The sequence below is a fragment of the Yarrowia lipolytica genome, chromosome 1C (assembly GCF_001761485.1).
Source record: "Yarrowia lipolytica chromosome 1C, complete sequence".
NCBI lineage: Eukaryota > Fungi > Ascomycota > Dipodascomycetes > Dipodascales > Yarrowia > Yarrowia lipolytica.
This window is the reverse complement of record NC_090772.1, coordinates 1189906-1215926: the sequence shown is the minus strand read 5'-3', so window position 1 is coordinate 1215926 and position 26021 is coordinate 1189906. Positions and strand designations below refer to the sequence as shown.

At 50.0% G+C, this 26021-nt stretch overlaps 12 protein-coding genes across 12 annotated transcripts; 3 read left to right on the top strand and 9 right to left on the bottom strand.

The window, feature by feature from the left end:
• Window positions 1-239: 239 nt before the first annotated feature.
• On the bottom strand, window positions 240-1925 carry YALI1_C12140g (uncharacterized protein; the record flags this gene model as incomplete). The annotated part of the gene is made up of 1 exon (XM_501618.3): window positions 240-1925. One exon carries the CDS (start codon window positions 1923-1925, stop codon window positions 240-242), a length of 1686 nt encoding a protein of 561 aa, XP_501618.1.
• A 1028-nt stretch (window positions 1926-2953) lies between these two features.
• On the bottom strand, window positions 2954-3826 carry YALI1_C12121g (uncharacterized protein; the record flags this gene model as incomplete). The annotated part of the gene is made up of 1 exon (XM_501617.3): window positions 2954-3826. One exon carries the CDS (start codon window positions 3824-3826, stop codon window positions 2954-2956), a length of 873 nt encoding a protein of 290 aa, XP_501617.1.
• A 1565-nt stretch (window positions 3827-5391) lies between these two features.
• Window positions 5392-9294, bottom strand: YALI1_C12066t (uncharacterized protein; the record flags this gene model as incomplete). The annotated part of the gene is made up of 1 exon (XM_068282255.1): window positions 5392-9294. The coding sequence occupies one exon, from the start codon at window positions 9292-9294 to the stop codon at window positions 5392-5394; it is 3903 nt and encodes a 1300-aa protein (XP_068138356.1).
• A 2-nt stretch (window positions 9295-9296) lies between these two features.
• YALI1_C12044t (uncharacterized protein) lies at window positions 9297-11441 on the bottom strand (the record flags this gene model as incomplete). Its single annotated transcript, XM_068282254.1, has 1 exon — window positions 9297-11441. The coding sequence occupies one exon, from the start codon at window positions 11439-11441 to the stop codon at window positions 9297-9299; it is 2145 nt and encodes a 714-aa protein (XP_068138355.1).
• A 140-nt stretch (window positions 11442-11581) lies between these two features.
• On the bottom strand, window positions 11582-12106 carry YALI1_C12038g (uncharacterized protein; the record flags this gene model as incomplete). Its single annotated transcript, XM_501616.3, has 1 exon — window positions 11582-12106. One exon carries the CDS (start codon window positions 12104-12106, stop codon window positions 11582-11584), a length of 525 nt encoding a protein of 174 aa, XP_501616.3.
• Window positions 12107-12532: 426 nt separating this feature from the next.
• YALI1_C12024g (uncharacterized protein) lies at window positions 12533-13456 on the bottom strand (the record flags this gene model as incomplete). The annotated part of the gene is made up of 1 exon (XM_501615.3): window positions 12533-13456. The coding sequence occupies one exon, from the start codon at window positions 13454-13456 to the stop codon at window positions 12533-12535; it is 924 nt and encodes a 307-aa protein (XP_501615.1).
• A 1094-nt stretch (window positions 13457-14550) lies between these two features.
• YALI1_C12007g (uncharacterized protein) lies at window positions 14551-15695 on the top strand (the record flags this gene model as incomplete). Its single annotated transcript, XM_501614.3, has 2 exons — window positions 14551-14610; window positions 15183-15695. 2 exons carry the CDS (start codon window positions 14551-14553, stop codon window positions 15693-15695), a joined length of 573 nt encoding a protein of 190 aa, XP_501614.3.
• A 197-nt stretch (window positions 15696-15892) lies between these two features.
• Window positions 15893-18889, bottom strand: YALI1_C11970g (uncharacterized protein; the record flags this gene model as incomplete). The annotated part of the gene is made up of 1 exon (XM_501613.3): window positions 15893-18889. One exon carries the CDS (start codon window positions 18887-18889, stop codon window positions 15893-15895), a length of 2997 nt encoding a protein of 998 aa, XP_501613.3.
• Window positions 18890-19678: 789 nt separating this feature from the next.
• On the top strand, window positions 19679-21016 carry YALI1_C11954g (uncharacterized protein; the record flags this gene model as incomplete). Its single annotated transcript, XM_501612.3, has 2 exons — window positions 19679-19937; window positions 20499-21016. 2 exons carry the CDS (start codon window positions 19679-19681, stop codon window positions 21014-21016), a joined length of 777 nt encoding a protein of 258 aa, XP_501612.1.
• A 1648-nt stretch (window positions 21017-22664) lies between these two features.
• YALI1_C11930g (mitochondrial 54S ribosomal protein uL30m) lies at window positions 22665-22922 on the bottom strand (the record flags this gene model as incomplete). The annotated part of the gene is made up of 1 exon (XM_501611.3): window positions 22665-22922. The coding sequence occupies one exon, from the start codon at window positions 22920-22922 to the stop codon at window positions 22665-22667; it is 258 nt and encodes an 85-aa protein (XP_501611.1).
• Window positions 22923-23359: 437 nt separating this feature from the next.
• On the top strand, window positions 23360-25117 carry YALI1_C11925g (uncharacterized protein; the record flags this gene model as incomplete). Its single annotated transcript, XM_501610.1, has 1 exon — window positions 23360-25117. One exon carries the CDS (start codon window positions 23360-23362, stop codon window positions 25115-25117), a length of 1758 nt encoding a protein of 585 aa, XP_501610.1.
• A 213-nt stretch (window positions 25118-25330) lies between these two features.
• On the bottom strand, window positions 25331-25699 carry YALI1_C11902g (uncharacterized protein; the record flags this gene model as incomplete). The annotated part of the gene is made up of 1 exon (XM_501609.4): window positions 25331-25699. One exon carries the CDS (start codon window positions 25697-25699, stop codon window positions 25331-25333), a length of 369 nt encoding a protein of 122 aa, XP_501609.4.
• Window positions 25700-26021: the final 322 nt, after the last annotated feature.

Sequence of the window (26021 nt, the reverse complement as noted above, 5' to 3'; positions counted from 1 at the left end):
ACTGTGTTCATCAATTAAACCCACTAAACAGTAGCACACTAACCAGCATGCTACCAGAGCATCTATTCGTAATTACTTCTACTCATACATCCAGTATCTCAAAGTACATGGCCACATTCTAAAGTGGCCGTCCATTGTCTATCGTGCCAGACTATTCCAAACATCCAGACAATCAGGTTGCTCTCTAACAGCTAACACTAGCACTCCACTCCTCCACCAAGCGAAAAACAATGAGTCTCTTACTTGGAAACACCGTCCCATCCGTACTTCTTGAGCTCGTCCCGGACGTTGCCCTCGGTAGAAATCTTCTGGATCTGAGTGTCCTCCAACTTCTCGCCGTTGGTCTGCTTGGCCTTGAGGTCCTCAATGGCACGCAGCTTCTTCAGCAGAGCTCGGATCTTCTTGTCGTCCACGGTAGCCACCGGCACGGCACCGTTCTTCTCTTCGTGCTTCTTGGGAGCAGCTCCGGGGATGACTCGGCCTCCAGCGCCTCGCACCTTGGGGCCCGAAGAGGGATCGGGAGAAGCAGCCAGAGAGCCTCGAGCAGCTCGCTCGGGCTGACCTCGAGCATGGGGAGGTCTGTATGCGCCTGCAGGCTTAGCGGCGACGGGGGCCTTAGCGCCCTCCTTGGCGGTCTTAGCAGACTCGTGTGCCTCAGGACACTCGCTGATGGTATGTCCGGAGGGGAACTCAGAAGAGGGGAGAGGTCGCCAGTCAGCAGCAAACAGCTCAGGGAAGTCCTGAGCATACATGAGGTTCCCCTTGACGTGCCAGATTCGGAATCCGTTGTCGACTCGCAGACGAGGGGCGGTGGTGGCTGTCAGCACGTACTGGGAGTCGGGCGACCAGGCCACATGGGAGGCGTTGGCAGCATGCAAAGTGGCCACCTTGGCGAACTTGGACTGTCGGTCCAAGATGTCAACGGCTCCCTGGATGTTTCCAAAGCCTCCGAGCAGCACCAGCCGGCCGTGGGGGGAGAATCGAATGGTGTTTCGAGAACACTCGGCCAGAGTGTGAATCTCATTTCCTCGAGCATCGAAGAAGGTGGTCTTAGAAGGCATGTATCCGTAGACAACGGCAAACTCCCTGGAGTTGGGGGACCATGCGACATCGTGAATAGGACCCTCCTTGTCGAGGGTGATTCGGCTGTCAAAGGCACCGGTGATTCCAAGCAGGTAGAGAGTGGTCTCTCCGTAGTAGGATCTTCCTGTGGCATCAGAGGCAGTCTGTGCCAGCACCAGCAGCGAGGTGCCCAGAGCATTCCACTTGAGTCCAACCTCCTCGGCCTTGAAAAAGGTCTTCTGGGCCACGGCCTGGTTGAAGTTGGGCACGTGGTAGATCTGCACCTTGGCAGGAAGGCCCTTCTTCTCGGGCACAAACACAGCGACGGAGTAGTTTTTTCCGGGTGACACGGAGAAGTCGGCGCAGTTCTCGACTCGCAGCTTAGCCCACACCTTGGTCAGCACGTCAGACTCAAAAAACTGGATCTCGTCCTTCACCATTCGAGCGCAGTACTTTTCATCAAAGGTGTACTGCAGGTTCCAGCCGGTCTGCGACTTTTGCACAAACGACTGCACGTGGTCGCCGGTCTTGGAGTTGAACACCTTGAGGTTGGGCTTGAAGTTGCCCGATGCAGGGTCCTTCTTAGGGATTTCCCAGGTGATGATGAAGGAGCCGAGAGGAGAAAAGCCGATTTCCAGCACATTGGGCTCGTCCAGTCTCAGCGTCTCCTGGCACGTTTCCGGATCCACCACATGCACTCCGTCAGCAACAGCGTAGGCAAACAGAGACCCGTTGGGGGCATAGATGCAGTTTTTGACGGCTCCGGTTTCGGGAGCAAGCGATGCAACGACGGAATTGTCCGTCACACCATCCGACACGGTGATTTTCTTGGGCTCGCGAGCAAACAGCTGCAGTTTGGGCATTTTGTGAGGCGGTTGTGTGGTTGTGGAAGTTGGTAGTGATACCTGGATCAGTTTGAAAAATGGAGCTTGATTCTGGGATCGTGGGAGTTTATTTCTGCAGTAGGGTAACTTGGGGTTGTATCGCGGAGTTGGGCGGTGACTGAAGGAGGGTTAGGGTGAATGTGGGGGATGGTCGAGCATCGTTGTTAGGGGGAGACCGAGATTTTGATCAAGTGATACGTATATTGTCGACATATCTGTCTTTTTCTTCTCTTTTTTTTGAGGTTCTCGTCGTCCATGTCTATATTGCTAGAACAAGCGGGCTCACTTTGCAGATGAGACGCATTACCGGGAGCTTTACGTCATTGTTAACGAACCCTAACCTGTGGGAAGAGGTTCGGGGAGGTCTGAGGGTGGGTTCTGCGCGAGATTTGGGGGTGGTATTTTGATAGACCATTTGATCCGGTTTGTCTAGCGTTGTTGGCCAAGTAGTTTGGCTACTATTGATCGTATTGAGTCTTTAGATGACGATTGAGAATTGAGGAGTTTATAGTGGAGACCAAGAGTTAAGTGAAGGGCATGTAGATTGTGGATTTTTGAGCTGGAGGCCTGTAATTTATATCAAAGAGTTGGTTAAGTCTGGGGAAGATAGTTGTCGTAGCTGATTTTGTAATTGGAGCGTTTGTCGCCACGTTGAATTCGGTGTGGAATTGAGAATGTGACCTACAAGTAACTACAGGAAGAGAAGAGTGATATGATGGATACGGCAATGTGAACAAGAAGATGACAGTTGTCTGATTTATTAAACCGTAGTAGCCGAATATGTTTCCTTAGCTTCAGTTTGCAGTTCATATATTCCCCAGAGTGCTTCTATGTTTGCATGACCACACTCTATGGCTTCCACTACTGCCATGCTCAATACCATGTGACAATCCTACACTAATGTTACGGTATGTACAGTAACTTGCTTCCTTGTAACTCATATCTCCAATACCGTCTTCCATTAGTATGTGTCCTCTCCATAATGTTACGTGAACCCCTATCCTGTATTACTTCTGCTTAGCAAGTACGGCCTTGATAGATTCAACGCTCAGTTGATCCCACTTGTCGTCCTTCTGGCCCGCAATCCAGTTGTCCTTGTTGGTAATAACAGCGTATCCAGAGTTGCATAGCGTACCAATAGTAAGGCCGTACAAAGCAGCATAATCACCCCCCTGAGGATCAGTTTTCTGGGCCGCGAAGATTGTCTGTTCGGCCTGCTCAATGCTCATGGCCTGCACAATGTTCAGCTCAACCCCGCTGGCCTCGCTATACAGCTGGTAGAACTCCTTGAGGGTGATGTCTCCGTTCTTGATCTCCAGAATTTGATCCAGTTTGGAAATATCTGTAGTGACCGCGAGAGCTAGCGTCTCAGCAATCTTGTCCACAAACGTGTATGAGAACTTTGTGTTTCCGTCACCAATTGAAGCGGCTGTCTTCGTGGCCAGGTCAATGCCCCAGAACTGAGGCATATCCACCATAGTATCCGCGAACGCTCCGGTGAGCAGTCGGACGCACTTGAGTCCCGGGATTTTGGCTGCCTGCTCGTAGTGGTCCGTCTTTCGCACCATGGCGGCAAAGTCAGGTCGCTGTTCGTGCTTAATACCAAAGTCGGGCAGGAAGTAGAGCTTTGCGCCCGACGAGGCAATGGCAGGCAAGTAGTCGTTCCAGCTAGCCAGCACACCCAGAAAGTTGTAAATCACGTCTGTTCCAGCCATGGCCTCGGAGATCCGGGCACGGGGGAATGTGGAGATCCGCTCAGAGCTCTCCACCTTGGTGGGCTGCTCGGTGATGACGTGTAGAGTGGCATCCGTGTACTTGAGCAGGTAGTTGATGGTGGGGGGACCCAGAATACCGTTGGCTCCGAGAATGGCGATCTTCATTTCGGGGGTGTAGTGGGGGAGTGTGGAGGAAAGAAACCTGTGACAGTAGCAGCGCAAAAGACGCTAGCTGAGGTGGCTACCATTTCCAACATAGTTTAGCGAAGATGCAAGAGACGGGCGGAAGAGGTGCAACCCTAGCAGCACCAATGCACCATGAGAAAGAAGCGAGACAGATACACCGTACAACTGGTATGTATGTACATGCTGTACTGTCCCTGTATCGGCACAATGAGTTCCAAAACATGTATGTCCACGCACATCGTACAAAAACCATACAAGTCTGGTTTGAATGGACCGTCTTTGAATATCTAGTGTTCGGAATTCCTCCTGTTCTACCTCTTTGCCGTCATCGTATTGCCCTCCTTCCAGACTCAGGGTTGGAAAATCGCTGCGAAAAAAAACGTTGGAGACGTTGGGATAAGAAAGGTTACTGTACTGTACTGTGAAGGTTACTGCATAGTACGAGGAGGTTCTTGCAACAAAAATAAAATAATCCTGGCGACGGTCTCTGAAGAGGAGCGGAGAATGCGCTGGAAAGCTATAATGGGTAACATGAAACTTGAGCCATACTATCTGAGTGTATCACGAGACTTGCACGTTGTCAGAACCACCAACCCGTCTTTTGCTGGGGCGCCTTTCGTCCGTGGTGCGTCATCCTTTACTAGGAAGTTTGGTTAAACTCAACGGTAAACTACAGTACAGTATTGTAAGACGTACTAAACTGTACTCCAGGTTCTGTAAATACTTGTAGTCATGACTGAGCGGCGGAGTAGACCCAGGAGCAAGGAGATTGTGATGTGGGTGCGCGACGGGGGCAGGGGAAGGGGAGGATGTAGGAAAGAAGCGTGAGTGTGTTGAGAAAGGGCTGTGTCGTTAAGAAAGGGTCGTATCGTTATATTGTAGTATAATTCGACGGAATATTTCGTCATGGGTTTGTTTTTAGTTTTATGTTCTATTTTTTAGTCATTCAATTATTTGTGTATAATATTTTTTTTTTAGATTTTTTGTTTAGATTCCATTCTTATATACTCCACCTGCTCGAGGGCTAGTTGATCCATACATTATCTGCTTCTGAGCTCGTCTCCAGATTGTCTCACCTCGAAAAGCTCATATTATTCATTGGTTACTCAGCTGGCTGGCATTTTTTTTTTTTTTTTTTCTGCATATACATTCATTTAATTATAACTTTGCCGTGAAAGAATAACCTTTGAAATGAATGTACGCTTACACGAATATTACTAATTAAACACGTTTAGTGTCATGGTCCAACTTGGCACGTACCTATTTCCAGTAAAAAAATCATAAAAAAACCTGGTTCAGTCCGTGTTGTATGTTGGTCCACATAGCTTCGCGTGTTTGTTCGTTCATCGGGAAAACGCCACTCCAGTCTCCAGTTCTCTAATCTCAATCCTTCCATTGCCCTCTTCATTTGCATTGCCTTTGAAAACTTCTCCTTGTGGTTCTTCTTCGTCATTGGTTTGGTTCTGCGTCCCCTGTGGTGACTACGCGCCCTGCTACGCTGTTCTCTCGGTGGCCTCGGCCGCCTTTTACGCTTGCTACTGTGTCTACTCTCGCTCATCGTGAAGTGCTGGCGGTTGTCCATCGTAGAAACACATCTGGGCTTCCTTCAGGAATTGAAGCAAACCCTGTTGGACATGTCCCAGGGTGGCGTCGTCCCCTGAGTACCGGAGGGATCTCTCCATCTTCCAGATCCCATAAGCCAATTCCCGCAGATATTTGCGTGTCTTGACTTGTTGATGTTTCCGGGGGGCGTCACTGTTCACATGCCCTGGGAAAGAGGGGAGTACTCCACATTTCGACTCGGTAAAGATCCAGTCCTTTAGAGAGTCCACTGACGGAATCTTCATCCTGGTCAACATGGAAAGAAGAACTTCGCACTTGCAGAAGATATGCTCGTGCAGATCCTGAATGATGGCCTTATCACAGAGCCCGCATCCTGGATTCTTCTTGGTGAAAACGTGGTCGTCAGGGTATCTCCATTTCACGAGCGGAAGTCGAGATATCCGCATGAGGTGAAGAACTTGTGCTTTGTTGGCGTCGGCGATGTAGTGTTTTCGAAGGTCATGCATTACCTCCTGCCAGACCATGTCGTCAGAGATGCCCCCGTAGTCGCTTCGTTGAGTCCACTTCTTCGGTCGTGCAAGTGTGTGTGGGAAGTTTGGCAAGTCGGGAGACGAGGTCTTGTGAAACATGAAGTTCTCTAGAGTAAGTGGTCCCATGCTCCACCGGAGGTGGTCGATTTCCGCTGTGGACACCATTCTGACCGGATGGTATCGTCTCGCGGCTGCGATGTCGACGTGTGCTTCCCGGAAAGATTCTGCTGCTCTCACGTTCACCTGGTTTCGTTCCCAGATTCTGTGATTAACTGTGTCTGTTGTAGAGGGCTCGTGATCTTCTCGAGGGTTGGCATGTTCCGCGGTGAGGGGCTTGTTGAGCTCGAAAGAAGCTCTGATTGCGTCTCGCATGGTGGGGGAGGCTGCGTAGCCCCAAGCTTGGCCTGTCGGAAAGCGGCAGTCGACGCGCTGGTGTGGCTTTTCCTGTGTGAGACTGTGAGTTCTGCTGTAGAACTGGAAGGTGCAGTCCCAAAGGGCCGGCGATGAGCCATGGAAGAACCTGTAAGCCCGAGCGGCCTTCAGGCACACCATGAAACGTCCCATGTCCCGCAGGTTCAGTCCTCCTCTGCCTACCGGAGTTTGGATGAAACCATTGCTGAAGGTTTTGCGTGTTTTGTCGGGTGATAATTTGTTGATCTTGTCGCACGCTAGTTCGTTCAGCTCTCGGATGAAGGTGTTGTCGATCTGGCTGACGTAGGGTCCAAGGAAATTCAGTTTCGAGAAGAAGTAGATGTTGATCATCCACGCCTTGCTGTAATAGGGGAGACCCCATAGTGAAAGGCGTCGCAGCGACTCCTTGAGGTCCTCCTTGATCTGAGCGTAGTGCGTGTCCAACCTTTCGCGATTTCCGAAGTGTACTCCGAGGTACCGGAAAATGTTGTCAGATGTCCGGAGCGTCGGGGCCTGTCGTGTGTTGTTGTCGGTTGGCCAGGTGGCGTCAATTGTTCGCTGCCATTCTGCGTCAATAAAGGTTAGTGGAACAAAACAATCGGGGGGGCCGATCTTCTGAAGCACCGTCTTTGACGGGTTTAGTGTGAGGCCTGAGACCCGTTGGAAGAGGCAGAGCACTCTACCAACCGTGGCCACGTCCTGGATGTTGTTGAGGAACACCGCTATGTCGTCCGCGAAAGCCGACACCTTCATGTGTCCAGCTGCCACTGCCTCCGGGTGAGTAGGGGGTTGTGGCGGCCTGTGCCCAGTGGTGTGGTGGTGGGATAGTGGCAGGCCTGGGGCCAGTCCAAACATCTCTCGGTCCAGACGACGCACAAGTGCGTCTACTGCGATGATGAAGAGGGTTGGAGAGAGAGGGCATCCTTGTCTCACTCCGATCTTGATGCGGACTGGGCGAGATAGGACACCTCTGATGTTGATTCTCGTTACTGCGTTCTGTTGTACAGCTAGGATACGGTTGATCATCAGTTCCGAGACACCCACATTTCGAAGCGTCTTTATCACCCAACTCTGGCTGATAGTGTCGTAGGCTTTCCGGAAGTCCAGTGATCCTACGACCCAACCCATGTTCAGCTGGGAGTAGGCGTTGCAAAAATGATCCATGGTGTCGAGATTGTTAGTGATGTGTCGACCCGGTACGAAACCGTTTTGGGCGCCGTGAATGCTGTCCGGAAGAATGTTCTGGATGGCTTTGTTAATGAGCTGTGTGTAGATCTTCACCTCTGTGTTGATCAAAGAAATAGGCCTGTAGTTGGAGATGTCGGCCTGATCTCCCGACTTGTACAGTAGTTTGATGATAGCGGTGTTGCGTTCGGTGCTGATGGGCGAGTCGGCTCCAGCTTCGTTGTAGACGTCCGTCATCAAGTCCCCCAGCTCATCCCAGCAGTCGCGGTAGAACCTGTACGGGATGCCGTCTGGCCCTGGCGCGCTGTTGTGCGTAGACGCCTTGATGGTATCGAAGATCTCCTCCTTGGTAAAAGACGAGTCCAGGCTTGGGTTAGCTGTATTCACCCTCCGGGTTTCTTCGGGGAAGAGGTCTAAAAAGGCGCTGTCGTCGGTGTCGTTGATATCGGCAGCTCTGTCGAAGATGTTGTCAAAGTATCGAGCTGAGATGTCGCAGAGAGAGGAGGTGTCGGTCTTCACTCGGCCTTGGTGGTTCCGTAGGGAGTGGATCTCCATCTGTTGCTTGGATTGTTCGACCCGAGCATGGAGCATCGGGTATGGCTCGTTAGCTGGGTAGGCTTGCCAGTCTGAGGCTGTTGCCATGAGGGCCTCGCGGCGTCTGTTGTCTGGGTGGTTGGAATCTCGAAGTGCGCGGTTTTTGGCTTCCTGTTGGATGGTGACCTTAATGTTTTCTTTCAGGCATTGCAGCTTCAGGCTGGGCTTCAAAGGACCATATCGCTTCAGAATGGATTTGACGTGGAACTTGAGCCAAGCAATGTACTCTGTATCAAAAACCCACCAGGGCATCCTCCAGGTGCCTGGGCCTCTGTCTTGTCGCTGGGTGAGGTTGCCAAAGTTAAAGACGAATTGGACCGCGTGGTGAGAGGACTTCGTGATGTTGTGACCCTGCTTGTTGGTTACCAGTTGTGTGGATTTGATCCACTGTGAGAGTGTCGAAGAGATGTGCAGCTGATCCAGGCGCCTGCCAGCTCCGCGGCTGTTGTTGGTGTGAGTGTAGAGGCCTTTTCTGTGTTTGCTGATTAGAGTGTAGGTGTCTAGTAAGTCCCAGTTAGCTAAGAAGTCCTTAAGGTGAGTCGTCACTTTTTCGCCAATCCTGCCGTCGTTGGAGGCGACCGCGTTCCAATCGCCTGCCGCTATCAGGGGGTATTGGCAGGGATGGAGGCGTAGATAGTCGTCTAGTGACTGGTAGAACTGCCGGTTAGTGAAGGGGGAGGCTCCCTGCTCGTTTGGTGCGTATACGTTGATCAGCGATAGGTGTCTGTCGGTGCCTTTGATGTGCACGTCGGCCAAACACAGTCTGTTGTCTAGGGCTGGGAAGTATTCAAAAACTGTTGTAAAGTTTGTGATGGTGACGTTGTCGGAATAGACTAGCCCCACGCCGACGCTTCTATTAGAAACACCAGCTGTGGAGCCGAGGAGGGTGTAGTGTCTGCCCCCCGGGTAGGGCGAGTTTGAAATGATTTGTTGAGCGGTTTGTAGGGAGGAGTCCACCCAGTTCGTCTCTTGAAGAAGGACGAGATCGGGGTAGTGAGTAGTTCGAATAATGTTTACAATGGTGTCGGGTAATCGGTTAAGCGCTTCCGCCATCTTAAAACCGCCGATGTTAGCCGTGATGACTTTAACATTCGGAGATTTCATTTTGGCCTGGGTGCTCTTACATGGGGCTTTAGAAGGGGTGGTAGTAGAGGTGAAAGACATGCTTACTGGTTCTGCCCCGGTCGGAGCATTGTGTCCACCTCATGGAGAGTGGTCACCCTAGGGGGGTTCGGGGGACTGTTCGGGGGTTCTACAATCTCGTCTACCGAGCTGAGTGTCGCACCGTCGTGGAAAACTTTGAAGTGGCATGTAGACAGGAATGTCGGGCACCTCCCGTCAATGAACTTTGCTACCTCCTGAGAAGGCAGCCAGCAGAGTCTGTTCTCCGACCTGTCCGGGTTCAGGATTTGCACCGGAACCTCGCTCGAGGCGGTCTGGAAGACCGCAATGTGCTTCTTGCCGAGCGTGGTGTGAGAGGGCTCGCCAGAGAAACTGGAGGTGGTGTGCCCTCCTCGGGGTCGGCCCTCGTGGATACTTCCGGGGGGGGGTTGTGTTTGGTTGGTCGTGTTGGGACTGGTGTGGTCGTGGGGAAGGCCGTTGTTGGTGGCCTCGGTGTTAAGCGGGGTAGCGGGGGGAAGAAACTGGGTGACATCAGGGGCTACTTCAGGGTGAGCAAGTGCGTCAGGCTGGGTGTCAAAGCCGTTCATGGATACGTCAGCCTGTTCCGTTTCCTGGTCGTCGGGAACTGTGTCTTCCTCGGAGGCGGGGATGTTGATGGGTAGATTCTGAGTTCCATGCTGCTGGTTCGTAGAGGGCAGCTGGTTAGTTTGCTCGGTCTCTTCGGGTGTGTCCTCTCCGGTTTTGTCGCTCAAGACTTCAAAGTTGTAGTAAGATCGGAGGGGCTTCTGACCGGTGGGTTGGGGGGACGTGTCTCGAGTCCGTCTATGTCTAGGGGACTTAGTGCCGACGGTCTCCCACTGGTGAGTAGCAGGCGTGTGGTGGAACTTGCGAGTTTGGACCGGGGGCTCCACGGTGGATGGGGCATGGATGGAAGCAAGGGCTTTACCTCTCTGTGGGAGGGTACCCTGGTGAGCGCGGGTGCGGAAGATCTTGGGAGTGACCATGTCTTTCTCGGGGCAGGCCTCCCGGATGTGCTTAGTGCTCTTGCACTTAACACAGATGTTATCGCCGTTGGCGAAGTGCATCTTGATCAACTTTGAGCCGGTAAGCCTAGCCTTGGTGGGATCCAGGTTGACGAAGAAGTCGGGGATGGTCTGGGGCAGGGTGGAGCCTAGGAGAGCACGAACTGCGATCACAGGACCCGAGATGTTCTGATGGTTGGCAGAGGTCATCAGAAGGGTGCCACTCAAGAGGGAGGAACCTGGAATGGCCTGATCAATGTCTACGTCGAACTGGTTGAGAATAGCGTTGAGGTGGATCTTGAAAGCATCCTCCGTCTGACGCTCCATCTTCATGTACGAGGGTAGGTTGAAGTAGTAAAGTACTCTTCGTCCAGCAGGGTTAGCCGAGCCCTTCCTCATGATGCGATAATCTTGAGTATTGGCCTCAACAATGAGACTAACTGTCTCCAGAATGACAGCCATTCGTTGTTCGTGGGGGTCAGTGAGGGCGTCCGACGTCAGGTAGTGCCAACCATTTCCCACTTGGTAGCAGTCTTCAGGGTCCTGTTCTAAGTTAATCTGGTCGATCAGGTGGGGGACGATGTCTAGGTTGTGCCTGGACAGGTCAAACTCCGCCAGACCAACCTGACCCTTGATCTCGTCGAACTTTTCGATGACGCCCTCGAGGACACTGATGGTGTCCTTCTCGTCGACTTCAGCGGCGTTATCGAGGTGCTCGAGGAACATGGAGATAGGAAGATTCCAATCAGGGGTGGCGGAGCGGTCAAGAGCTCTTCGGAAGAAGTTTTCCTTGCTGGCTACATAGGACACGTTGAAACGGCCGGAGGTATGCCTACCATTCGGCGCCGCAAGGGGCTCCGAAATTCGCTCCTTGTTGAGGTTGAATTTGAGTGTGGAGGGGTTCGATGTCAGGAGAGCCTTGACTTCGGCCTTGCTCTTCCAGGCGTTGAGGGTGATATTGTTGTCGTTTTTTTTGTCGTTTTTGTCGTTTTTGTCGTTTTTTTTGTTGTTTTCATCGTTTTTGTCGTTTTTTTGGATTTTTTCAATGTCGGTTTGGTTGGGGGTTTCGGTTGAGGTGGCTCCATCACCTCGCGATAAATCAGGAGGTGGGGGGTTCGGAGCGCCCAAGGAGTTACCCGCCGAAGCTTGGGCTTGCGCTGTTTCCATGGTGAACGTTTTTTCTGGTCGCGCTCGATTAATAGCTCTGTTGGCTTTTGCTCACTGCGTACTCTGTTTACTTTGGTCTGCTCAGTACTTGACCTCAAGAAAAGGATCGACAAGTATCCATGGTATGTTTGATATCCGTTTCATCGGAGAAGTCTCGGACTGAAGAATCGACAGCTGTCTGACATTTCCCCTTGCCAGTCGTCACCCAACAATGCCTCCAGGAGAGCCAGCAAAGGGATATGTCTCTGTTCTGTGATATTCAGCTCGTGTCTTCCTTCCGCCCGAAGTGTAGCCTTTGTTTCTTCATCAGCTTGGCTGTAGCGCCTATCAACATGTCTCTTGGCTAGCTCAGACCACTCGGTCCATCTCTTGGCGTATTCGGACGACAACGAGTCAGGAATGATCCTGTCCAGAAACCAGTAAATCGTCACCAGGTTTCCAGGTCCGTATCCATTGAGAAAATCCAAGACGGCCGTCACCCAGATACAAGTCTCCATGGTCCGCTTCTTGTCAGACGTGGCCGTCACAAACTCGCTGTATAAGAGATGCTGGTAGCTCTCCTGTTCAGGGCTCGTTGTCCATTGGAGATTGTCGCATGCCACCACGGGTTTGGACATGTACGGGGCATCCTGATGGAGGTAGTAGGGAATGTCGATGTCGGTCATTGCGGTTCAGTATTGAGAGTTGGCGAGGAATGGGGTCCAGTGACTTGGTTAATGGTCACGAGTGGGGAAGAGGAGTTCTAGATCGCGAAATATAATAACTGCAGTTGGCGTGGTTATGAGGGGAAACCAGACAAATGCCACTCCAGCAGATTCAGCAGATCGAGAGCAAAATTAGCAGTCCACAATGGCTTGGCCGTAAGAGTCATGTGCGTTGGTGCATTACAATAAGTAGGGATTTACAAAACGCGATCATATACATTCATCCAGGTCTCCATCATCACATAACTGTGTCTGGATCACATTCTACCGTACATGTTCACGAGTCGTACCTGAATTGATCTCGAAAAGCACAAGATCACTAGTTCAATCAAAACATTCATTATCTACATTGCATCGAGCTTGCACTCACGTCTTCGTCACAACTGTTTAGTAGTCATAGAAGCCCTTTCCAGACTTCTTTCCGAGCCAGCCAGCATCGACGTACTTGTTAAGCAGGACGGAGGGTCGGTACTTGGAGTCACCAGTGTCCTCGTACAGCACTCGCATGATGGCGAGACAAGTATCGAGACCAATGAAGTCGGCGAGAGCAAGGGGTCCCATGGGCATGGCACAGCCGTTCTTGAGAATGTTGTCAATGTCCTCCTTTTCTCCAACACCGGTCTCGAGGGTGATGATGGCCTCGTTGATGTAGGGCATGAGGATTCGGTTAGCCAGGAAGCCAGGGGAGTCCTTGGAGATGGAAGGGATCTTGCCCATTCGCTTCACAACCTCCAGGGTGGTGGCGAGGGTCTCGGGAGAGGTCTGCAGGCCGGTGATGATCTCGACACCCTTCTGGACGGGCACGGGGTTCATGAAGTGGGCAGAAATGACTCGGGGGGCACCAGCGCCGGCAGCAGCAGCAATCTTGGTGATGGAGATGGACGAGGTGTTGGTGGCCAGGATGGTATCCTTCTGGGTCCACTCGTTGAGGTCTCGGAAGATGTCAAACTTGAGCTTGGGGATCTCGGGGACTGCCTCAATGATCATGTCCACGTCGGCCACGGCAGACTGCAGGTTGGTGTGACCAGTGACCCGGCCTCGCACGGCCTGGGCCTCGTCGCTGGTCAGACGGCCTTTGCCAACGTCCTTCTCAAGCAGCTTGTCCATGAACTTGAGACCCTTGTCCAGGGCGCCCTGGTTGGCGTCAATGAGGTTGACCTGGAGACCGGCCTTGTTGGCAGCCACCAGAGCGATTCCCAGACCCATCTGGCCGGCGCCAATTACGGAGAGAGAGTCGACCTTCTTGGACAGGCTGGCGGAGGTGGAGAAGCCTCGCACAGAAGCAATTCGGGCAGTGGTGAGTCGGAACATGTTGTGTGGTGAGGAGGAGAGGTCCAAGGGCCACAGTTATAAGTATAAGATTGCAGTAACCGTTCCTTGCAACACACTACATAAGGTTCGGGGACAGCTAGGTTCTATTGCCGAGGGGGATCGGAGGGACTGGCTAGGAGGTGCCGGAAGTGGCGGGGACGCCCTAAAATGAGAGGTGTCACGTGACTCTATAGATTGTGGGTCTGAGATAGTGATACCCCCCAAGTGCTCTCAACTAGTCCGGAATTCGGGCACTTTGGCACTACCCCGGATTTTGCTGTACTTACTGCATCCTCTCGGCATCCTCTCGGCTCGGTAATTCTGCGGAGAGGGGTTGGGGGTGGAAATTGAGGGGAATTGGGCTGGAAAAGCTATCGGCTGTGTCTTTAACACGTGATGAACATTCTCTGTTATTTTGGTAGCCATTGCTGCCCAACCACGCCGTTATATATCGTCGTCTATACCGCGCAAGTTTCTGCCAGTTACGGGTATTCGGGGAATTGGGAGTTTGAGTTTGATATAGAATTTTGGAAAAAAAGTTTGGGCGGAAGTTCCGATTTACCCCGATTGCTAGCGCTGTGAGTTCGAGTCTCGCCTGAGAAGTGAGCGCCCAATCCTCACAGGTACAAGCAATGTAGCCACACAATTTGAGCACTATTGTAGGAAATATCTTGGCAATGGATGGATGACATTGGTGCAAGAGTTGGCAAACAGTCTCCGGGGTTGTAGAAAGATCATGTAACTGTAATTACAGTATTTATTTTTCTGCTTTCTTGTGAAAAGAAAAAGTGAACGGAAATCTGTTGAAATATAGTTGGGAGATTTGTTAGACCAACAGTTGAGGTTAGTATATAAAAATGGGGAGTTGGAGACTCAACATAGAGAGCTATCAGATCTTGTCTCAACCGGTATCAACCAGAAAAGGCGTCCAAAATTCTGAGAGTAGTCGATCCACAGTATTTAAATATCCTCACATGGCCAGTTTTCGCGGCATTCATCCGTCCACTTCCTGCTGACTAACAACCTCTGCAACTGACACGAGTGCATGCATCTCGCGATACGGATCATCATCAACACACACAACTCAACTCACAATGTCGAAAGCTATGCGAGCAGTAGGAGAGGATGTCTGGAAGACCAAGGTGGACAAGGTGGTGAGTATGACACTAGGGAATTAAGACTGGAATGGTCTTGCGGGTTCAGACAAAGAGACGGAGACAGATCCAGCGACTGAGTGAAGGGGTTCCTGAGCCGTTGATATTGGGCGTGACGGATGACAATGACGTCTTATTGTCGAGAAGTCTTATATGACTGCTGTCTAAAGAGGCTATGGCATCATAATATAAAAAGAACGAGAACATGGGACATTTCAGGATAGATACCGGCGGTACCCCTGTGAGAAGATGTCACTGCTCCGCCCTCACATTCTGAATGGCCGTGCTTTTACACTATCTGTCATGGCTTTCTAATTGTCAAATCATCAGCAAGTCTTCATATGCTGTTGCTGCTCCGTGCTCTACAACTACTAAAGAGAGAGGTGCATACGGGATGTTGGTCACAACTATGCGATGCTGGCCATCTGCTCTTGGTTGTGTGATTATGATTATACCATTGGTATAAGGCGCCCTCCAAGTCCGATACACTACCATGACGTCTGCCGCACAACTCTGCCGCTATTTTCCGCGCAAGACCTACCTAGGACCTCTCGCTACTGTTACTAATCTAGAACTCCGAACTTTTCAAACTCACATACGGCTCAATAGTCGCACAACTGTGCAAAGACTACAATGGCGACTACTTAGCTGTCAACAAACAGCTCGACAAGATGGGATACAACATTGGTCTACGACTCATTGAAGACTACTTTGCCAAAACCAACACTGGCCGATGTCACAACTTCAAAGACACTGCTGAGGCTGTGTCCAAGGTCGGGTTCAAAATCTTCCTCAACACCACACCTGCAATTGCCAACTGGGCTCAGGACGGCAAGCAATTCTCTCTCATTTTCGAGGAGAACCCGCTCAGTGACTTCGTCGAACTGCCCGATGACGGCAGAGCATACAAGGAGCTGTGGTACTCGAACGTGCTGGCTGGTGTGATTCGAGGTTCGCTAGAAATGGTCCAGATGGAGGTTGAGGCGTTCTTTGTCAGCGACAATCTGCGAGGAGACGACACGACGGAGCTGAGAGTGCGGCTGGTGAAGATTCTCGAAGATGAAATTCCTCTAGGAGAGGATTAGATAGAGGTTAATGTATTAATGGAAATTTTGCGAATGGTAGTTAATTGAGCCTTTACAATTGATAGGTGCAACTGCGGATGGTCCTACGCAGCTGATTCCGACACGGAGACGTGCAATCACGGTTGTTGTGGGAATGGGTATGGGCCATCGGCAAAGTCTAGAAACTCAGAGGTCTATCTATACATGCTAGTAATCAGCTACTTGAGCATGGTCTTCACCTCGTGCATCTTAGCCTTCAGAACCACCTTGTCGACATCTCTCCAAGGAGTATCTAGCACCAAGTCATCCACAGGGCTGCCTTCCAGACCTATAGCGGAGAAGACCTCAGACAGAACTTCAGCAGCCACAATCCGTGCTCCAGAACTAGGGTGGCCAAGCAGCACTATCAGACGTTCGATAACCTGTGTCCGCAGTTCAGAGTCTGAGAACACAGCCACAGAGCCAAACACTCGAATACAGCATTGTAGACGGTCATGGGAAGCCGTGTTGATATGCATGTTGTATGTCTTGACAAATATTTCGCGTAGCAGAGGTCGACCAGTGTCAGGAGTGGCTGTCGTGTTGGCCGTGATAATGCCGAGATCAAACAATTTATAAAGGAGACGTAGACCAGCTAGTGATTGCTTCACGTGTTGCTTATCGACATTTCCAAGCACCATAGTTACAAACTCGCTCGTTCGAGTCTCAGAACCAACCAGGAACGCGGCAATGGCGTCAAACGAGTGCCCCAGAAGACTAGTATTGGCTCTTTCAGCTCCTGCGAGACTAGTCAGACCTGCAACAAGAGCTGCACGTGACTCGGGGAAACTATCCCATAGTGAAAGCATCTGAGAAAAATACCTGGAGCCATTCTGACGAGGTCCAGAGATGATCTTTAACTCCACTAGAACGTCAAACGCTAGCTTTCTCAGATCGTCAAGAGTCTCCACTGAGATACGCACAATCTGGTTCACATGTTGGCTCCAGTCAAGAGAAGAGTACTTTTTAATGGTTTGTAGACTCGCCTGTCTAACCCACTTGCCTACATCTCCTCTGAGATTGTCAACGGTGTAGTTATCAAGACACGAACCCACCAAAGCTGTATCAAACTCACCAGACCGACTAATAGCTTCAATACAAGCAGCCTTGGTAGCACAATCGGCAAGATGAGGCGGAGAAGAAGCTCGAATCACGTAAGAAAGACACTCCCGAACACCTCCGGAAGAAGGCATGGAGCCCAATGCAGCTGCAAAACTAGAGTATCCGGTTTCATACAGTCTCTGGGACCAAACAGAGAAGATGTCCGAGTAAGAGTCGAGTTTCAGATGACTGACACACGTGGAAACTGCCGGAACTAGATTGGATTCGTTCATTTCCATGCACAAGGTCAACTTTTCGACATTATCCCACACTGAGGAATCTTCAGAATCAGCCCAAAGAGCGCCCAGAAGAACAACAAACGCCTGGGCAGTGAAAGTCTCCTGTCCAACCTTCAAATGAGAATGTTGTACGTAGGCCAAAAGCCGTTGACTAAGCTCCAGAGCCTGGGGTGTGACAATTCGCAGCTCAGTCAGAGCCAGCATGACTCCATGACGCACATCAGTTTCGGAAATGTCAAGCTGATTGAGTAAAGAAATCACATGATTCTTGCTCCCGTGATCTTGGTTAAGAACACCCAATGACTCAGCGCCTAGACGTCGGATATCTGGATCCCATGACGTGACACAGTGCCCGACCAGGTGGTCTGACAAATCTGAGAAGCCCAGCTCTTGCATATCATGTGAGACGGCAAGGTACGAGTTCTCACGAGAACCGAGCCGGAAGTAGTCCAGCTTCGTCAACAGATCAATTCCTCGAGCTGTTTCCATAATAACTGGTCCCTGTCTTCCCACGAACTCCTGGACTGCTGCTGAAGCTGCTCTTCGATTATTAATCTGACGATCAAAGCAGGCAACCTTGACTAATAGAGAGATCACTGGTTGAACATCCTTCGTGAGACCTCGAACTGTTCGAAACAAAGACCAGCAAACGTAACAACTGGCGTCTCTAACGTGACTTCCCACGGAGTAGGTCAAGTGTCGCTGTTCAAATGGAATGGAAATTTCCAAGATAGCGTAGAGTCTTGAGATGACGTTATTGGGCAACAAGTTTCGTCTGATGACCTCGGCTAGAGTCAACAACACCCCATGCCACTTGTCTGCATCAGCTGTGGAGATATTTTCCTCTTCAATTTCTGCAAAAACTGCGTCGGTTACTTCGGCTACCAGATCCTCAGGCAACTTCTGACAGATTCTAGCAATGGCTTTCGAAGTTGTGTATCTCACTAGAGTGTTTGGATGCGATAGCTGGCTTAAAAAAAAACCCACACTCTGTTCAACCTCAATTGGCACTTCTGTCGTTGCTAGAGACATTTGTAATTGGGCTAGACGCGAGATATTCTTCACAAGAAGACGATGGGTATTTGCGTCAACTGTTGAAGAGTTATTGGCCCATTCTTCAACAATATATAGCAGTTTCTGGTGGTCCAACGCGTACCATTTGAGTTCCCCTGCTGTCTTAAACTTGATGAGATGAGGCAGAGTCTGAAGAATACCTAACTGTAGGAACTGTTGATCTCCTTCAGAAAAACACATGCAAGACTCCAAATAGAACCGAGTAAGATATTTGGCCATATCATCGCGTGTCAGAAGCACTCCGAGGAGCCTGGCCGCTGCGTCACGTGATTTTCCGGCCGTGTTGAGGCTTCGCCATGCCAGATCATACAGGTCTTGGGGAAGGGTCTGAGAGATTGTATGCAAAGGGAAGGGGGCTCGTGACACAGTGGACAGCCACAGCAGCACAATGAATTCCTCTTCCCACGAGACTTTTTGCTGGGTAATCAGATTCATGATCGGGATCAGTCTAGACACGTGATTTGGCATCAGTCTTGCAATGATCTTGCCCCCTCTCACGGTCACAAGTGTATACAGAGCTCTGGCGATATCCGGGTTTGGTTCTGTGTAATTCTCCGCCAATTGGGTCACGAAATCCTGCAGTTTCGTGTCCACCAGCTGTGGCAGCTCCTGGAATGGTTCGATGCATATTTGGAACTGTTTGAGCTCATTGTTGTCTAGGTGTTTCTGGGCCGTTGCTAGAAGATGGGTGGTCGATTTTGTGACACCAATGTCGCCTTCGGTCGTGTTGATGTCGTATTCTGGCGACCCTGTGAAGTTCATGGTGTGGTAGGAGTTGAAATGAAGGTGAGAGATGGCATGTTATGGGACATCGTTATCGCTTAATTAAGTTCAAGAACTGTCCCGGGAGTGCGGTGTGAATTGTGGTGTAGATGGTGATACAGAAGTGTGGAACGACATTTCAGCATACTTGTGATGAGTGAATCTGAGACATCTTTTTGATAAACGACATCGCCTGCGTATTATACCAATTTGAAAAGTTTCAGAAGCCCCTTACTCCATAGTGCTTAGGGTTCGATATCAGGGCCATATTATTCAAGGGCCGTTTAGGGAGTGACAATCCTTCCCAGTCATACTACATTGAATGATTACAAGTACAGCACTGTAAGTTGATAGAGAGCAGCTAATAACTACAGCTACCGTTCAACTGAGACCGGAGATATCCCTTCTTACAGCTAATACTACTCTTCCAGCCCTCATTGTACTGCGCTACTGTACAGTATGTACTGTACTTGTAGGACAACTGCAGCCATAAACTACTGGTAACTATGGCAACCAGCTTCTACAGTACAGAGAAAGGCTTCATGAGCATACATTTGAGTCGTGCTAACAAGACAGATACGTCCCTGTAAGTTGTGAATACTTGCTTATGGCTTCATTGTCTACCTTGGAAAGGTCTGAAATTTCACCCCACCCCAGAATAGAGTTGGTAAATAATTCTTCCCCATCGTATGTCCCGTGTACTTGTAGGTGGATGTTTACACAGTGCCCAACTCAATCTCGGTGCACACACCACTCCCACATCTTTTGCTCCAGAGAGGCTCCAGCAACATGTATAAAACGCCACATACGCCCAACCGGTTCAACAACCAGCGCCGACCGTTTTCACGGGACCAGCGGCCCCAGGGCGACAAGCCGCAGAAAAAGGCGTACCAGTTTGACCCTCGACGAAAGGTGCATCAGATGCTGGCACATGTGGCCGACATTGGCGGCTCCAAGGCGTACGCGCCGTTGGTGTATTCCGTGCCTGTGGGGGCATCACCGGTGATTGGAGATCAGTACAAGAACGATACCCCGTTGCCCAAGTACCGTGAGTATGACATCGGACAATGCGATGGTGGGCATGAAGGCAAACAAGGATGGATGGCGCAGCTGACAGAGATAGATGACGCATATACAGACGACATGTGACACCGCGGAAATATGAGCTAGGCAAGTCAGAGAGTGGCTTGAGAGGGAGAGCGTGAGACCAATTTAAGCTGTTTGAGGGACGCAATTGATGATGGAATGATGAGCTGATACCGAGCGCTATGATACTTCATTGGACATCACCATCAATGGCGGAGTTATCCTGATGGCGTAATGAACACCCTCTTGAGATACAGTATAGCTTGCTCGACCTTTTCAAACCTTTTGTCTACAGCACATGATATACCACAGCTCTGCGCAGAGACAAATATGATCAACGGATACAGTGACATGACATACCCAGAAGTTTAGGGACTTCCCAAAGGCTCTCATGGTGGAGGTGGTGTTCATACCTATACATCTGGTGATCTGTGGAAATAATGTGGCGGATCTTTGGTGTTCTCGTGTCATCATCGTGCACTATTCTCAGTGCAGCCGAAACTCTTTTCTCATACTAACCCAGCCCCCAAAGACGTGCGACAACTGGAAACCCCTCTAGGATGCACGTTTGCCGACACAGAGACCGAAATCACAGCTCGAAGTGACACCAAACGATACCTCGCTCGACCACCCCGCTCTCGAGATACTTCTAAGGACCCCGTCTTCGCCTTCCTGTCTACTAAGACTGACATTTTCCTCGGCGACAGTCTCGTTTCCGAAGATTCCATTCTTTCTGGAAAGCCCAAGCTTGTCGTTTCCAAGAGATCTCGTGACTCCCGAGATGCGTCTCCCGATGACGAGCCTGAGTCTGCAAAGAAGCGTGTTCGTCTGGATTACAAGGAGGAGGTGAACCGAGAGAACCCCGGCACCGTCAAGGCCAAGGACGTGCTTCGAATGGTCGACTCGTCGTTAGTGGAGTCTCCTGTGAACATCAAGGAAGAAAAGAAGACACATGTGGCTGGCATTGCCGCTCAGGCTGCTGCTCAGTATGCTGGCTCGCCCAGAAAGAATGCACGACGGAACATGCCTGGTCGAAAGTAGGTAGGACATGTGAAGGTGAGAAGAGGGAACAGAGGAACAACTATGAAGGACATTGAGATACCGTAATAACATTAATGAATCAAGTGACAGACAAAAGGGCTTTATGAAGGTTTATCTGTCATGTTCACAATTGTAGTAAGCTGTGAATGACTAGTTATCCAGTGACGGCTAGCTACGATTCGTCTGATATTATCAGTACTTTATTGAATCTAAAATTTACGAGAATCTAGGCGGGTGCATTCCGATTCTAGTGAGTAGACTGGCACTTGTTGGCAGACTTGGTGACGGTCTTCATGACGGTCTTGGTGATGTTCTTGGTCAGCTTGTGGACCTTGGGCTTGGGGCACTTCTGCTCAGGGCACTTGGGCTTGAGTTTGGAGATGTCCTGGGGGGCCTCCATGGCGTTGTCGGACTCGGGAGAGGCGTTCTGGGCCAGGGCGACGGCGGAGAGAGAGAGGAGGAGGATGTTCTTGAGCTGCATTGCTGATTGAATGGGAAGAGAGGCTGTTGCTTGGTGTAGAATAGAAGGAGGAGGATGGGGGCTATTTATATGTTTCCAGCGCCCGGTATTATGGCTAGAATAAGTGCTTCAGGCTCAACTTTAGCCACTTTGGATAGTTTGGGGGGGAGTTGTATGCTCTCTCTTTACTTGTTTTGCTGTTCTGTCTTGTTGAGTCTGTTGTTATGGTTGTGCATTTACCGTCTAAAAGAGGAGAGAGTGGCAGGCAATTTTGTTGGAGTTCTGTTGAACGTGTTGTTAAGAATGTGTGGATCGAACGAACACCACGCACCGACAGAGATACAGCAGATGGCGGTACTTCTGACTAAAATCCTCGTCATTCTGTCTCAATATCAAGTCCCTTAATTTCAGCTGACCCGTTTATGCCGTTTCTGTTGGTTCTACCGTCTATGCCGTCCAGGTAAGCTATGCTGGTTTGCGATACGCGACAGGTGGTAAGGTAGGAAATGAATGCATTTGCTTGAGTGGTGCAAGTGATAGATGAGATGGAATGAATATACCACTTGTACTACTGTCACTGGTGTAGTTGCACGATATGCACATTGGAGATGTTGGAGCAGATGGCTTGTCTATCTCTACAAGTACAACTACTTGTAGATGCTGTAGAAGATTTAACAGATATCAATGAATTAAGTCTCCGTGTTACCATCTTAGATATGAACACTAAATATGCCAAGTTCTCTTTCCCCTACATGATTCATAGCACTTGCCCAAAGACGAGGAGACCTTCTTACGACATATATCTTACGACATATACATCAATAGACCATTCATGACAAGAAAGAAGTACTCGAACATAGGCCCATAAAGTACGAGTACAGTACACTACACTACACTACTTGTACCATTCTACCCGGGGTCTGCCGGCTTGTACACACCGACAGTACTCGTACTCTCCCACGGATGCTCCGGCTGCCGACATCAACACGATCTCAAAAGCGCATACTGAGCTTCCTTTCCTAGCTCTTCCTTCCTTCAACTCGATAAATACATTGGATATATACATGTGTGGCGACTGTCGACTTGATGTTTAGAGTGTCCAGATCCGCAAGATCGGCTCGCACTTGTGTTGTGTTGTTTCAAATCAGCCTGTCGTTTTGTGTCGTTTGAGATCATTCTGTCTCACTCTTAGGCTCGCTTAGAACCGACAACGGAGAATCCGGGCTCGGTTTTTCGGTCGGCCTTGATCTGGGCCTTGGACTTGTACTGGTCGGCCATCTCCACGTTGACCAGCTCCTTGACCTTGTAGAGCTGACCGGCGATACCAGGAGACACCTTGTAGTACTTCTGGGAGCCGACCTTGCCCAGACCGAGGGTCTTGAGCACGTCACGTGTTCTCCACGGCATTCGCAGGATAGATCGGACCTGTGTGACTTTGTAGAACATGGCGTTTCAGGTGGTTGCGTGAGTGTGTAAAATCGTGTCTTTCAGAAGTTACAAATTTCACCGCATTTAGAGTTTATGCAGATGGGCGGTGTGTGGTTGGGAGTTCGATTTCCGTGCGTGCATTTGATCTTGATGAATTGGATTTGTACATGGGGAAGAGCACGTCAAGAACCGCCTACTGCAAACTCGTGAATATTGAGATTATTGAGGAAATTCAAGGAAAATTCAGATCAGATTTGAGAGCAAAGTCCAACAATACTACACAATCCCTTTCCTGTATTCTTCCACCATCGTCATCGTCGTCTGTCTTCTCTTCAGCTTTTTAATTTCACTCCCCACAAACCCAAATTTAGCTGCATCATTCATCAACCTCCAATTATAACTATACATCGCGACACGAACACGAAACACGAACCACGAACCGCCGCTTTTTGAAAATGGAATGGATTTCACATCTGGAGAACGATGACGATGTGCTGGAAATCGAGGACTACAAGGTGCGCAAGGACGCGCTGCTGATCGCCATTCAAGTAACCCAGAACGCCATTAACAACGGAACTCTTCATAAGGCCTTGGAGGCAGCCTTCGATGCTGTGACTGACAGAATCGTCATATCGCCGCAAGATTACACCGGCGTTATGCTGTTCGGTGCCTCCATGCAGTCTGAGGACGACGGTGACGAGTTCGATGATGAGTCAGATACACATTTCATTCTCAAGCTGGGCCTTCCTACCGCTGCTCAGATCAAACGACTCAAACGACTGGCAGAGGACCCTGATCTGGGTGAGAGGTTCAAGGTGCAGGAAGAGCCTCACCTGATGGACGTGTTTTTCGACATGAACCGCCATTTTATCAACATGGCACCCAACTTCGCGTCCAGACGAATCATCTATATCACAGACGACGATACCCCCACGACGAATGAGGACGATATCAACAAGACACGAGTTCGAATTGAGGATCTAAGCCATCTCAAGGTGAAGGTCGAGCCTCTTTTGATCAACCCTTCGGAAGACAAGACGTTCGACTCCTCCAAATTCTACGCTCTTGTGTTCAACGAAGACACATCTGTGGAGCCGGTTGAGGCGATCGATTTGAAGCAGTTTATCAACAAAAGAAACGTGCTCAATCGATCACTGTTCAATGTCAAAATGGAAATCGGAGAAGGTCTTGTTGTCGGAGTAAGAGGATACCTTCTTTATGCGGAACAAAAGGCTACTTCAACAACCCGAAAGGCCTGGGTTTACACTGGAGGTGAGAAACCCGAGATTGCCAAATTAGAATCGCAGGCCGTCACTATTGAAAGTGGCAGAAGCGTGGACAAGGCAGATCTGAGAAAGACTTTCAAGTTTGGAAATGACTATGTTCCTTTCACAGAAGAACAGCTGACGCAAATCCGGTACTTTGGAGAGCCAATTATTCGAATTCTCGGCTTCCACAATTCCTCGGACTTCTCCGAGCTCTTCATCCACAGTGTCCGATCGTCAATGTTCCTATATCCCACTGATGAGAAGCTTGTGGGTTCGATTCGAGCCTTTTCAGCACTCTATCAGAGTCTCAAGAACAAGGATAAGATGGCTCTGGCCTGGGTTATTGTCCGCAAGGGCGCCAAACCTATTCTGGCTCTTCTTATTCCTTCAACTAAGGAGATCGAAGGTCTTCATATGGTCTTCTTGCCTTTTACAGATGATATTCGACAAGAACCAAAGACTGAACTTGTGTCTGCCGCCCCTGAGCTCGTGGACGCAACCAAGAATATTTTCACTCGTCTACGCATGCCTGGCGGATTTGAGTCGCAAAGATACCCCAACCCCCGTCTACAGTGGCATTACCGAGTTGTACGAGCCATGGCCCTTCAGGAGGAGGTTCCCAAGGTACCCGAAGACAAGACGACACCAAAGTATCGGTCTATTGATACTCGAGTTGGTGATGCCATCGAGGAATGGAACAAGGTGTTGCAGAGCAGCTCCAAGCGACCTGCGGAGGATATCTGTAAGGCTGAGAAGAAAGTCAAGAGTTCTGACGCGGGCCCTCCGTCCAACGAGCAAATGCAAAATATGGTTGAGAATGACATTGTCGGCAAGCTGACCGTCGCAGAACTCAGGGCTTGGGGTGCTGCTAACAATGTTGAGCCCAATGGTAGCAAGTTGAAGAAGGACTGGGTTGAGGTGGTCAAAAAGTACTATGGGAAGTGACTAGGGAGGCACATCTAAACGAATAACGAATATTAATGATACCATCATATCTCAGAACATGTATGACTGCTGCTTCCAAACGATATGAGGATGAGTCCTCTTTCAGATTAAGATAGAGTACAAATATATTATCTATATACTGGTGTCTGTGCGATGTCGTATGAGCGGTGAATCATGTGACTGTCACGTGGTTTGGCCCAAGTTACACCGTAGCTACGCCTTTCTTGACCGTCTCCATGGTCTTCTGGGCGGGTTGACAGTTTCCACTGGATGAGCGTCCGCCTCCTGTTCCTGTCGTTGTCCCTGCAGCTCAGCCTCAATCTTCTGACCGAGCTCGGAGTCCAGGGAAATGCCAACAGGTTGTCCAAGCAACATCATGGTTTGGTGGGCAGCCGTGATCTCATCGTCGTTGGATACCATTCGGTACTTGGCCTCAATCTGCACAAAGTAGCGGTACCACTGGTTTCGAGCAAACCGCTCCAATTGAGCCTCTCCGTCGAGAGAGAGAGTAGGTGATTGCTCCAACTTGCGGCCAAAATGAAGTTCTCGACTCACCTTTTTGAAGCGGTTCTTCTTGCCCATCTTGGTGGCGAAAGTAGTGGCTAGTGGTGGATGACTTTGTATAATGTACCGATGAAGAGGGTTGTATTTGCTCAGTAAGAAGTAGCGAGTGAAATCAGATCACTTAACGAGAGCAAAGGGCAATGGAATACCTGCTGCCTGATTAACAACAGCTTCTGTGTCGTTTCTCTCTTGTGAATGAGTGTGTTGCTAGAGGTAGGTTGGCACTCCAATGTTACGACACACAATAGTCTATAGAGCACTACAAAGGGCTATATCGTCAACTGCTCTATTGTAGCTACAGTTCATTACATACCATCAAGTGAACAATGGACCACCAAAC